The following is a 13,227-nucleotide window of genomic DNA, read 5'->3' on the forward strand; positions in this document are numbered from 1 at the left end:
AAAACACTACAAACTAGTCAAGTACCTCATGTCGAATGATGATGAGAACTTTTGCTTTTAATTTTTCTTCTCAAGAAATCTGTTTTTAAAATATATTGTGGGCATTTAAAAACAGCGTCAGAAGCATGTGTTTTCTATTATTTCCCTTAATTTTAGAGATCAATACAGAATTTGGTTTTAAATGTGCTCATTCAAACATTTCCTGAAAGCCTGCTTGAAAGTCCACCGAAACAGGTGTCTTACCACTGATTGCTATGAGCTTCAGATCAAGTCCTACATGCTTAATCAAAAACACGTTTACAGTTTGGAAAGGACCTTGCAATCTTGCTTAAACAGAGATGATATAATCATGTACCCTCTATCAAACTTTTCTTTAATGTTTCTACTTATACACAAAATGCTTTTTTATAAACAGAAAAAACATTGGTACAATACATTAAATAAGAAGACAATAACGATAAAAGTACATATATTTGCACATCATGGGGTGAAAAATTCTGCATTACAGGAAGTCGCAGGGATAGCGGCTGTACTACAAAAAGGAATTATAAGTGGTAATATGACAGCTAGAGAGTGAATTATTTTTTTTGATTGTCCTACCACCTTTGGATGCATGCTTACCTTGCTCAAGAGGATTCCTCATTACCACTGGTAATTCTTTATCAGATACTAATTTGGAGCTCAATTCTACAGAAATGCTTAAATAGCAGAATCCTGTAAGGGAAGAAACTTTAAGTGTGTTCGGCATAATGCTTAATTTGTTCTTAATCCTACAATTTGCAGTAAAGTTAAGCAGGACAGTGCCAAACTCCTATTTGTAAGAGACAAAGCAGCTTCATTTAGAAGACTGTTCTCCTTTGCGTGGGGACTAAATAATTCCGTGCAAACTGGTTACCCTGGTCAGTACAGGGAAGAACAGCTTCACCAGCTTCTAAGAGGTACGTGTCTCCTTTTGTTATTGGTGCAGATGACTGTGCACTGGTCATGCTGGCATTGCAGAATTTTTTTTAATCTCCTAGTGAAGGCCAAACGGGAAAATATGAATACGGTTCGTTACTTTGTAGAATGGAATGTGTGACTCACACAGTCTTGTGTAGGATAGTTTTTTCTTTATCCTGACTTTGGTATGATGATTGAAAAGTGAAATCTGCAGAGGGGTTTTGCATTGGCTGGTTTTTAGTCAGAAATTTATTCCTTATCCCCCAAAGATAGCTGGAGGGGCATGATTTACATGCTGTGGCCGACACCACAAGTTGTTTTATTTGTCAGGATTAGTAGGCTGTAGTTTTGTGCTGTGACAGAGTTGTTATTCATCCTAATCCCATTTCTGCTGAATAGCAGGCACAGCCATGTCTGGTGGCAGCAGAATGGAATGCTTAAACAGTAAATGAATATAAAGTGTTCTGTGCTGCAAACTGTATCCATTTTTCCAGTGGGAGCAGTTTTTACCCAGGAGATGCAGACCAGAAAACGCAGCTCTGCAATCAAAGAAGGCATTTACGCATGTATGCTCTGCAGCAGCTCTGTGTGAAAGGTACTTAGGATTCCCAGAGTTTGGATCCCCATCTCCCTGAGTCCAGGTAAGAGGGGTAGTCTTAGCATATTGTAACTTTCACGTAATTCTTTATACTTACAGGTCAGTAACACCAGGGCCTGACAAGAGGCTGTGTACAGGTTTGTATATATTTTTGTAATGTTGCAATGGGATGGGGGGGCTAGAATGGACCCGCTGCAATAATTTGACTATGAGGGGAGTTATTACTGCCTCTGCTCTCCAGGATGGCCAAATTCTGCTGGTGAACACATTTGTCTAAACATTTACCACAATTTATGACTCAACACATATTTTTAGGTCAAACTGGCTGCTATTCATTTTATTTCCTTGCCTAGGATCACACTTCAGCCACGATTCCTTATCCCCTCTCTAAATTTGTTTTTTAAAGAATTATTTGTCAACACAACAAAATCATATTCAACTAGTTTAAGATTTTAGTTTGCACGCAGGTCCAGCAATTCGGGGTTCAGGTATTCATAGCACAAGGGAAAATAATCCCATTTAAAGCGACAGAAACTGAATTTGATATTTGTTGATTATCCTTATTATTAACATGTATACATCAGTCGTACCTACAAAGCCACATCAGGAGCGGGGCCTAAGCGCTGTGCAAACATAAGATGCTACTGCCACTATAGCGCCCTGTAAAAACCTGGCCTTGAGATGGACTGCTGATGTCTTCTCATTTGCTCAGAATTTATTGGAGAGACTAACAATAGACACTGACTACAGACATAGAAATAGCTGCAGTGCTGAGGATGTCAACACATCTCTGGAAAGAGGATGTGTTATATCATTTGTATGCCCTCTGATGGCTCTGCAGAAAATGATCATGCCACATTTTTTTAATCTAGGTCCTACATCAATTATGCTGTTTTAAAATAACCTCACTGAACTGCTTTCCCCCACCTCACCCCAATAGCTCATTCGAACCTGAAAGCTATTACAAATTAAAAACATTTTTAGGAATATTTATTTGGTGGCACAAAGAGGATAACATGCTGTCCTTTTCAAATCAATTGATATTTTCTGAGATTACTTGCAGATTGGAGCAGAAAAGTTATTGGTCAATCAGTACAGTTTAGGAATAAAACACTTCCGTAGAGTCACAGATTTTAAGACCAGAACAGGATCATCTATTCTAACCTCCTGCACAACACAGGCCAGGGAATTTAACCAAATGATTCCTGCTTCTAGCCCACAACTTCTGCTTGAGCACATCTTTTAGAAAGACAACCAATCCTCTTTTAAAGACTTCAAGTGATGAAGAATTCACCAGATCACTTCATTAAGCATACTTCACTGAAGTTTATTCAATTAAGGATATTAAACTGTAACAAAGTAAATGACTTATGTCATAACTTTACCATAGAACTCTCACTTTGCCTGGCTTAAAAAGCACAGCATTGAGTTAACTCTCTTCCATTTCTCTTTCAGGCAGGACCCTTTAAAAAAACCTCTCCAGAGCCGATCCTAAGTACCAGTCAGAGGTGCCACAAAACAGCACATGATGCATCTTCCTCTCAGGAAAAGCGTCTAGCCTTCTGCATTGCCAGCCTCTATTGCCTGGCAAGGGAAGAGCAAAGAAACAGACTCTTTGCAAGGTGACATATTTCAATGGCTTTAACGAAAGATTGCAGCTTCATCTTAACCTACTTTTTGTACTATTTACTGGAATGCTAGAGAGGTCAGCTAATGAGTACAGATTAACTTAGTATGCAATTACAGTTTAAATATTTGTTGATGTGATTAGTTCTAGATATAAAAAAGAAGGTGATTTCACCTGCAATCAGAGCTCGGAATGACCTCTGCATGTTTACAGCCATTGGCAGGCTGCACAGTCAGCCATCCCATGAGTAAGAACATGTAGAGGTCACTCAAAGGAGGAACAAGGTGTATGTCTACAACGCAATTAGACACCCGCAGCTGGCCCCTGCCAGCAGACCCAGGCTCATGGGGCTTAGGCTAACGGGCTGTTTAATTGAGGTTTAGATGTTTAGGCTTGGGCTGCAGCCCAAGCTCTGGGACCCCCCACCGTGCAGTGTCCTAGAGCCCAGACTTACCCTAAGATTCCTTGGCCCTCTTGTTCCTCCCTCAGGAGGGAGAGGGTGACCAGACTCCTCCTGGGAGGCAGCCCAACAATACAGTATACAGGATATAAGTTGGTAAACATGCATGTGCACTCCCTCCCCTCCCCCAAACAAGGGAATTCAGCCACTCAGCAAAGGCGAGATCAACCAAGAGTAGGCGGGTCTATCCCAGAACTACCAAGGTTAAACACTGAAGTAACTTTGGTATAGATGCTACAGCAAATTGCTATTCAAAGTAAAGGGATTCCATTAAATTTTAGCGATAGTGGAAAGAATATAGGGAAAAGAATTAAAATAGCTTTTCGCTCCTTTATAGCTTTGTAACTACACTCACATCACCGTTCAGCACTTCACGATCAGTATCAATGAAACAAGCAGCCATTCATACACAGATGCACATCAGGGAAAGAAAATGCAGGCTCTCTCTCTATTCTTTATCATAATGTTTACAAAAGCTCAATTTCAGTCTATTTTTGTCCACCCGTCCCTTCAAAGACCGAACAATTTTCCCTCCTCTCTCTCCGAATAGAGCCTGGCTTTTTCTTACACAGGATGTAACCTAAAGATCTTACCAGAACTTCGGGAATCACAGTGGCAGTAAGCTGTTTGTCATTGACCATTGTATCTTTAGCTAGCATATATATTCTTTCAGCTTCAGAAAAACAAGACATTTCAAGTACAACAGCACCTGTAACAAATGTATTTAAGTGATTCTTTAGTTGCAAATAAACTATCTTAATATGAAGTTAGGGTAAGGGGAAAAAAAAGATTACCATGAAAGAAAATTGTTTTATGGTACTTAAGAAAATATAAGAAAGTCATCCACTACAATAAACTGGTTACCAATAATGCAAAGTACTATTTGTATTTAATTCAAAAACCGATCAACACAGAAAACAAAGGGAAAACCAAACCAAACCACCCGGGAACATTATTGAGAAAGACCTGCACTAAGTAGCGCTGGGCAAAACTGCCGGGGTGTTACAAAAATCAGAGTGGTCAGAGAAATCATATAAAAGGAGCTTCGTTATCTGAGCCAGTTGGGAAAAAAATCCATCTAGTAGGGGGAAAATATTCAGGCAAAAGAAATCAGATATTTAGTGCGAACGAAATATTGGAACCAATAATGCCAAACAAAACGAGGAAGGACCATGGATAACAGGTTAGATAGGAGCTTGCAATATAGTATAGTGGCTAAAAGGAAACAAAAATATCAATGGAATTTTGGCTGTTTCCTAAGAACCATCATACCATGGTCCAGGAAGGTATGATTCCCAGCTAGGGCTTCGCACGCTGTTGGTGAGAGTCGCAGAAATAGAAAAATATTAAAGGAACCGAACAGACTTCAAACAGCAATAAAAATGATTACATGGATTAATTCATGGGCAGAGATCTCTGTAAAACACATACATGTAAACTGGATTTAAAATAAACTGGGTAAGAGGAGGATCATAATCTACAATTCTTTTCCATGCTGCAAATACAAATAAGGAAAAGGAGTTGTTCAAAAACATCCCAGGGGGTTCCAATGGCCTTTATGAGGAAAAACATCAGTGTTTACCAGCCACACAGGGATATAGCTGGTACATCAGCAGGAAACACAGGCTTTTTGGTATGGATTAATGGAATGCAACTGGGCAAAGGAGTATCTAAACAGGATATCAGGAACATTTTCTGAAGATTATTCCCAAATTAAGTCACAGACGCCTCACTAATGCAGTCATTTGAAATTGAGACTGGACAATGCATTTGAAAATAAGCTTTTATGAATCATCATTTGTTGGAAGATGGATAAAAGATAAAGAAAGTCTTTTCTATTTCATTGCTGATGATACTAAGAATACAGATGTGTAGCGGTCAGGTTGCAGCACTCCTGGTGCTAAATATTCTAGTGGTTTTGGAGGTGTTTCTTACTTCCCCAATTTCCTTCACACCAGGATGAAATAAACCTCATTCTTTAACACCAGTAGCAAAGCAACATCTCAAAAAAAAACCATGTGTGTTCAGTGGAAGAGTATCTAAAAAACGAAAGTAAGAATTTTCCAAAGGTAACAGATTAGCCTCATCACCTCCAGTGTACTTATTAAAACCAAAATGCTGGATCTATGAAACACTGACCTTGAAATTTCATTTTGTTAAGTTTAACAACAGAAACAAATTCTAATATCTTATTTTTTAAAAGAACAAAATGAGAATAGGATATACAGTATTGCCTGCAACAACTGACTCTTTTAGCTGCTCAGAATTACCATTCAAAACTCACTTTTAACAGACAGAACTTCATCACATTCATATGAGGCATGAAGCCACCTTATGAAAAAGAAGGTTCTAATAAAATATATTGGGGCTTATATAAATATGCTACTATGTTTTACATCTGATTTTTAAAGACTTTTTGTTGAGATAAGATCTCTAATACATTCATTCATCTTCGAGCTTTTAGCATGTGACTGAATTTCGGAGGTTGGTATGTTTTTACAATAGTGAACTCAGTTTAAACGTTAGAGGCTTACCTTGCATTGAGTAAACATGACTCAAAGAAAGCAGATTTGCTGCAAAGATTAGAAGAGAATGTACTTCAGACTTGGGTAGATGAACAGTAAATATTAAAAGCACTGATTTCAAATCAAAAACTTTTAAAATCACAAAAAACAAACAGCATCCCCAACTAACACTTTCTCTCTTCCAAAGTCACGTTAAACTTTGGTGGTTGTTTTTTAAACTTTGTACAAGTAGAAGACACATTCCCCATGGTGTTTAACTTTGAAAAGTAAAAGCTACATGAGACTACGAAAAGATACATTTGTTTACTGTAGAAAGGTACAAAGTGAATTTTCAGTAGCATAGAGTATATTAGTTGTAATAAAGACAAAACTGTTAAATGTACTCACCCCTTTTCACTTCTGAATTAAATTGTGTTTCCACAATTTGAATTCATATGTCTTGTCTGCCATATGACAGGTACCGTTAATGTATCTGTTAACGTCACTAAATTTACCTTCTTAACGGAAGTTAAATCCCAAGTAGTATTCTTGGGGAACGAATAATATAATCTTACATATTCTTTGATAAAAAAAAAAAACCTGACTTTCAGCTGGTTACTTTCAGAGAGAATGCACTCATTTAGAATTCACCTGTGTTGTTTAAACAGAAAGTAATAGTACTTTTAGAAAAATGGCTAAAAAGGTCAGTGTAACCAAGTATATATAAAGGCGACCCAAATGCCTTACTAACTATCCTCTTAAACAAAAAGCAAGCTGTCACATACATTTTTATTTCTTACACAGAACTGTCAGCATGTTAAGATACATAGAGCCCTGCGCAGATACAAAATTTGTATCCGCATCATAGCCCCAAAAATGACCCGCAGATATAAAGTGGATATCTGTGGATTTGCAGAGCTCTAAAGATAAAACCAGAGGGAAAATGTCACTATTTCAGATAAAATGTAACAAGAAAAAAAATGGTGATCTTTGCAAGACTACATTTGCCAACAAAGAGGTCACAAACATACATAAGCAAAATTGGAAGAGAAGGAACACAATTTTATTATAGCATGTTATTCTATACATAGGAATAGACAGTGAAATTAAGGATTTGTAGTACAAAGATAACACTATTTGACTTACTTTTGATAGCTAAGTCATCCTTGAGGATGTTAGTGTATTCTTCAGCAGAGAGTTGAGGTGGCAAGCCACCCACAAACAAATTTACCCGCACGACAGATTTATTATTTTCTACAATGTAAAATCTTGTTTGAGTCATCTGACGTATTGAAGTCTAGAATAAAGAAATCAGAACTAATCATGCTACAACATGTTATATAGTAGGAGAAAACACACAATGTCATAAAAAAAAATCGATGTAGCTCTGAAGCAATGCCAGTCACAACCAGAACTTTGTGCTCGGAAAGAATGACAAATTACAAAACCTTATGCTCCAAAACCTGACTGTTCTGTTTATGAGCCTATATAGATGCTGTAGCTCCTCAGTTTAATGAAAATTAAAATTATCCAGAAATTGAGAAAAAAAATTCCCCCGACAAATCAGATTGATTATTTCTTTATTTGTTTACCTTTCTTATGTCTTTAAGTCTGCTAAGGATCATCTCCTGGTCATCCAGCACCATTCGCTGCACTAGAGAAATAAAAGCAATGATAGTGTTTTTCTTTAAAAAGTCTGAATTATTACATAACTCAAATAAAAAGCAAAAGCAAATAAAAATGACTATTTTAGGGAAATTAATGCCTTGACCTATGTTTTACCACTTTCTTTAATATTAAATACAAGTAGAAATATGAAAACACAAGCTACAAGGCATATTCAGCAGCAAAACTCTGAAGAGGCTTTAAATTGCACTACTGTTAATTTGCACAAAGCTTTTAAGTACCCTTCTGGACCCACACCCTTAAAATATATATTTATTTTAAGGATAGTAACATTTTGCAGCAAGCAGATGATTGGGAAAAACATGATTCATCCTGACAGATAAAGAAGAAAACACTAACCACGACATTTTAATACATTACCATTGTGGCAAACAGATGCACGGGTTATGCATGACCCTAAACAATAGCCCTTTTGCTCTACTGCTGCAAAACCAAATCATCAGCAAAAGGAACATACAAAACATAAACCCCATTCCCAGGGCTCTGTGATGAAATAATTTGACAAAGTCTTTGATTTTTGATTAAATAATTCATTATGGTTATAAAGGAAACAAGGGAAGGTTACAATCACATGTTAAAACTCTACTTAAGTATTTCTGTGGCCAACATCTCAAGAGTATTCGAGTGCTTCACACGCTTTAATTTATCCTGCCACTGTACAGATTGGGAACTGGAATATGGAGTGTGAGAAACACGTTGGGCAAGTCACTTAGGGTCCGTCTCCACTGAAAATAAAAGGTGTGTTTCAAACTCTGGTTCGCTAACTCTGGTAATACAGCAGTAAAGACAGCACCTCCGCTTCTAACTCGGGTTAAAAGCACGAGTTCAATCCCAGGCACCCCTTGCTGTATCTCTATGCAGCAAAGCGACGCATGGGCTGGCTTCTCAGAGCTTGCTTGACTCCAGCTAGTGCAACTAGTGAGAGCAGTGAAGGCAGTGAATCGTGGGCTTCAGCTCAGGCTAGTGAGCCAAGTGCATAGCCAGGATCCATGCCGGGCTGGTACTACATGCACTGAAGCCAGCACTGGGATGTCTTCACTACTATTGCTAGCTACCCACACAAGCTGGATTCAAGATAGCTTGGGTAGGCTAGGCCATGCGCAGCTCTGTAGACCTAACCCTAGGGGCTTTAACTCGAGCTGCTAACCTGAATGCTGTGTCTTCCCTGCTACTTTAATCCACATTAAGAACACCTTTTTTTGCAGTGTAGACACATCCTTAGCTCCTTGCTCAACCACAGAGTTCCTGCAGGACTGGGCTGAACCCAGATCGAGAGTCCCAGTCTAGCTTCTCCACCACCAGGCCGTCCCTTCAACCAGAGCAACACAGCCACTACAGGGACCCGAGCATCCGGCCCTACGTGTTCCTGAAAGGTGCTTTGATATCCCTGAACTCAGATTCTTGTTTTATTCATGGAATAGATACAGCAGCACCCAAAAGCTTCTCTGCACTGGATCACTGTGTGTGATCTGCTTTAATAACAAAAAGTTATTGACCCCAATTAAATAACAGCTGCCATCAAAGGGTATCTCCCAAAAAAACAGTCCTTTTCATCAGTGGGTTAGTATGCATCAGAAAACAAGACAGCTAGGTGAAATTTCTCATGCAAATAATTTTTTCCACTGAAAAAATGCAGATTAGTGTCAACCAAAACAATTAACAAATTCAGGTCAGTTTTGGCAAATTGTTTCAGTCAAATAAAAATTTTCAGTAACTTCTATACAGTTTGTTTCAGCATTTCTGAAATATGTTTCAACTTTTCGTTTTGGAATTTCACTATTTTCTTTAAAAAAATTAAAGCCTTCAAAAACAAAACTTTCAACCCAAAACTATTTTTTCAACTTTTGCTTTTCGTCGGGGGGCAGGGAAAAAAAACAAAACAAAACTCCATTTTGGTTCAACTTGAACTGATTTCTGCCCTCCCCCCGCTGTGATTTTTTGGTTTGGCCACTAACCTGAAAAATCTCATATTTGCACATCTCTTCGGAAAACACAACCTTGACATATGCTTTCTTTTAGTACAAAGAAGGAAGAGTAAAGTACTATACAAAAAATCTATGGTGACAATTTAAAAAAAAAGGCATTTCTGATTCAATATTTCAACATTTTTCAGCATAATTATACACCAAGTATCTATCAGTTATTGAGGGATCAACTGTAAAAATTAAATATGGATGCATTAAAATTAAAATACATAAATGCATACTACAGGACTCAACTATGGAAAAGCAAATAACTCTTGATTTACCTTGCTTACTGCCCATAAGTACTTCTAGAAGTTTGAAATTCTGGAGGCATTCCGTCTGCCAAGAGACAACACATTTAGATGTACGTTGTAATAGGTGATACATTTGCCATAGTTTTGTATTCTTTTAGTAGTTACATTATAATATTAACAGGCACAAGAAAATTAAATACCTTAAATTAAATTGAGACCCAAGCTGGGTGAGGCAATATCTTTTACTGGACCGCTTCTTTTGGTGGAAGAGGGAAGCTTTCAAGCTCCACAGAGCTCTTCTTCAGGTCAAAGCCTCAAGAAGAGCTCTGTGGAGCTCAAAAGTTTGTCTTTTTCCACCAACAGAAGAAAACCACAATGGAAGATACTGAATTGTACTTTTCCTTCTCTGGAAAAACCTTCCCTTTCCATTTCCATTGTCTCTCCCACACAAAGCCTCAAACTTCCCCATTTCTTAGCTAACCAACGCAACCCATAAATCAACTGGAGAGAGAGCTGCTGAACAGCACAGTTAACTCTCCCCGCTCAGCAGCTGGTGGGGCTATTAACACATATCCACACAGATGATCTTGCCAAAGGGAGCAGAAAGGGAAATGGAACACAGCTCTCCCAAATGGCAATGAGAACACTGGCCTATCAGGCCAACCAGTGGAAGTAGACTTCACTAACAAGGTATATTAATTATTTAACAGCTATTGACACCACAGATCCATACTCTTGGGAGCAAAACACTACTGCATGAACATGGGACTGTTTAAAGTCTTGACACATTAGGACGGGGGAGGAGGAGGAATCTTATCTACATACCCCTTAGTCCTTGCCTAGAATCATTCATTCAGAATAGAAGAGAAACACCCCATACTACTCACTTCAGACACACACACCAGAATGGGCAGCTAAAAACCTGAATATCAGATTAAAACAGCTGGTATCCTTACTATTAAAGAATTTAATAATATGATTGTCCAACACTGCCCTAGATACATCTGCTACACGGGACTGGTGAAAGCATACATTCAGTGTTACCATTACTCTAGTGGAATAGCTCATGAGACTTTGGGGACATGATACCTTTCTAACAGGTCTTGACTAGGAAGTGACAAAATCCCTAACTAAAATCCCTAGGTTCACTTTTTTTTATTAATTGAGGCTGAGGGCATTTGGAATCTCTCAAAGAAAGACTTCAACATCCACAAGCTTTGGATAATCATCGATCACCAGTTGATGTACAAATGTATCTGCTCTGCTGGATACGAGAAACATTGTACAGGAGGAGCTTTCACATAAGTCAGAATTCCCCCTGCTAAGATGACAGACATTCCTGCCCATAGAAACGTACATGCCACATGTACATAGTGTTTCTAAGTAGCCAAACCAAGAGCTATGTAGAGAGCTATCTCAGAGGATGCATTAGTGTGAATTCCCCACAGTTTCATCAGCTCCAGGGGATGTGATAGCAGCTGCTAACCAGAGAACTACACACTACTGTGAAGGAATTGAGCTTTTGGAAACTAGTAAAGCTGTCAGAATTTTCATTCTAGCTCCAGGACTGCATATTTCCACCAAATAATCACTGAAATGTTGGGCTAGAATGGACCTTGAGAAGTCATCTAGTCCAGCCCCCTGCAGAGAGGCAGGACCAAGTAAACCTAGACCATCCCTGACAAGTCTTTGTCCAAACTGTTCTTAAAAACCTCCAGTGACTTCTTTAAAACACAGCAACACTGTGGGGAAAAAGGGAATTACACTTCAAGACGACGTCAATTGCACACCAATTCCTCACTAGGACAGATCTGATAAAAAAGACAAGAGGGACAGGGAAGCAGATGCAGCGTTGAAGTCGCTGGGCCAACAATTCAATCTCTCAGGGGAAAGAGATTACACATTTTAGTCACACCATCATCGGTTCTATACTAGAAGAGATGTAACGTTAATCTCTAAATCCTTAATGAAGCAGACAAGATTTGCAGAAACTGGCAATATTATATGGTCAGATCATGAACCAGTGGGAGTAATATTTGATAGCTGGGATGGACAGTCAGCAAAAGATAGTTACTCTCTAATTAAATATGGGCTACTTTTGCGGCCGATAAAAATCTCTATACCTCAGATACTCCAGGCTCTGAAGTTATTTGGAAATATCCTGAAGTAGCAGGCTTGCCAAAGATAAGCAAAATTGATAAAGAAACTTTAGATTAAAAAAATAACAGAAGAAGAAATCCTAGAGGCAACAGAAAGTAAGAAAAGTGCTAAAACTCTAGGACCCAATGGCTCTCCAGCTGAATATTACAAGATATTTGAGGAGGCATTCATGGGTCCCTTGAGAAGCACCTAGGGGAGGAACTTCCAGAAACTATGAAAGAAGCTTCTGTGGTGGTTCTCCCTAACAATGGAAAAGACTTTACATTCTGCACTTCCTATACTGCCATATCACTGTTAAAAGATACAATTCCCTTGTTATCATTAGACAGAGAAAGCTTTTGATAGAATAGAATGGAACATTTTGTTTCACATCCTGTCCCAAATGGACTTTGGCCTCCAGTTCCTTTAATGGACAATGTTCTTCACACCAGCCCAAAAGCAGCTTTGCGAGTTAATGGGGTTAAATCCCTGCTTTCAATTGCACAGAGAGACTAGGCAGGGATGTCCATTGTCTCCTTTATTTTTTGCACTGGCTATCAAGCCTTTTGCCCAGAGGATAAGGGACAATGGATCGATCACAGGAATAAATTTTGCAGGACCACATCAGAAAACAGCACAGTGTAAACACTGTTAGCCTACCAGAATTTTACATAAATCCTTTAGCAAAGGCTATTCTATGGGTTTGGAACAGAACTAGAGGCAAAATAATTTCATTTCCCTCGCCAACACCACCCATTGCAAATAATCCGGATCTTAACCCAAATAGAGAACACAGAGAGCTTCAAACATTGAGCATGCTATGGAAAACACCCGGTTGGCCAGCTATTTGTTAAAGCAACTCTTAACTTATTTAGAGATCAAAACTAACTTTAACTGGCCCCCTCTCCCTGGTACCAGTTCTTTCAAGTCAGGCATTATGGTTCTTAACTGTCTAGTTTATACAGAAAGCGAACTTTAATAGATGTGATAGCAACTGGACAATTAGAAAACAAAAAAATTATAACGGACTTATATCAATCTTTGTAAACAGTGTTC

At 38.5% G+C, this 13,227-nt stretch overlaps 1 protein-coding gene across 1 annotated transcript in view; it reads right to left on the minus strand.

Annotated features, from left to right (window-relative positions):
• Positions 1–13,227, minus strand: part of DGKQ (diacylglycerol kinase theta) — a 176,487-nt gene that overhangs the window by 42,016 nt on the left and 121,244 nt on the right. Inside the window, exons 11-15 of the mRNA XM_084627882.1 lie at positions 10,063–10,117; positions 7,721–7,782; positions 7,275–7,425; positions 6,159–6,197; positions 4,218–4,333 (exon numbers count right to left, since the gene is read on the minus strand). Of these exons, the coding sequence (XP_084484008.1) occupies positions 4,218–4,333; positions 6,159–6,197; positions 7,275–7,425; positions 7,721–7,782; positions 10,063–10,117 (423 nt within the window). The remainder of the gene's footprint in view (positions 1–4,217; positions 4,334–6,158; positions 6,198–7,274; positions 7,426–7,720; positions 7,783–10,062; positions 10,118–13,227) is intronic.

This window comes from Lepidochelys olivacea, assembly GCF_965140295.1.
Source record: "Lepidochelys olivacea isolate rLepOli2 genome assembly, chromosome: 5".
Taxonomy (NCBI): Eukaryota; Metazoa; Chordata; order Testudines; family Cheloniidae; genus Lepidochelys; species Lepidochelys olivacea.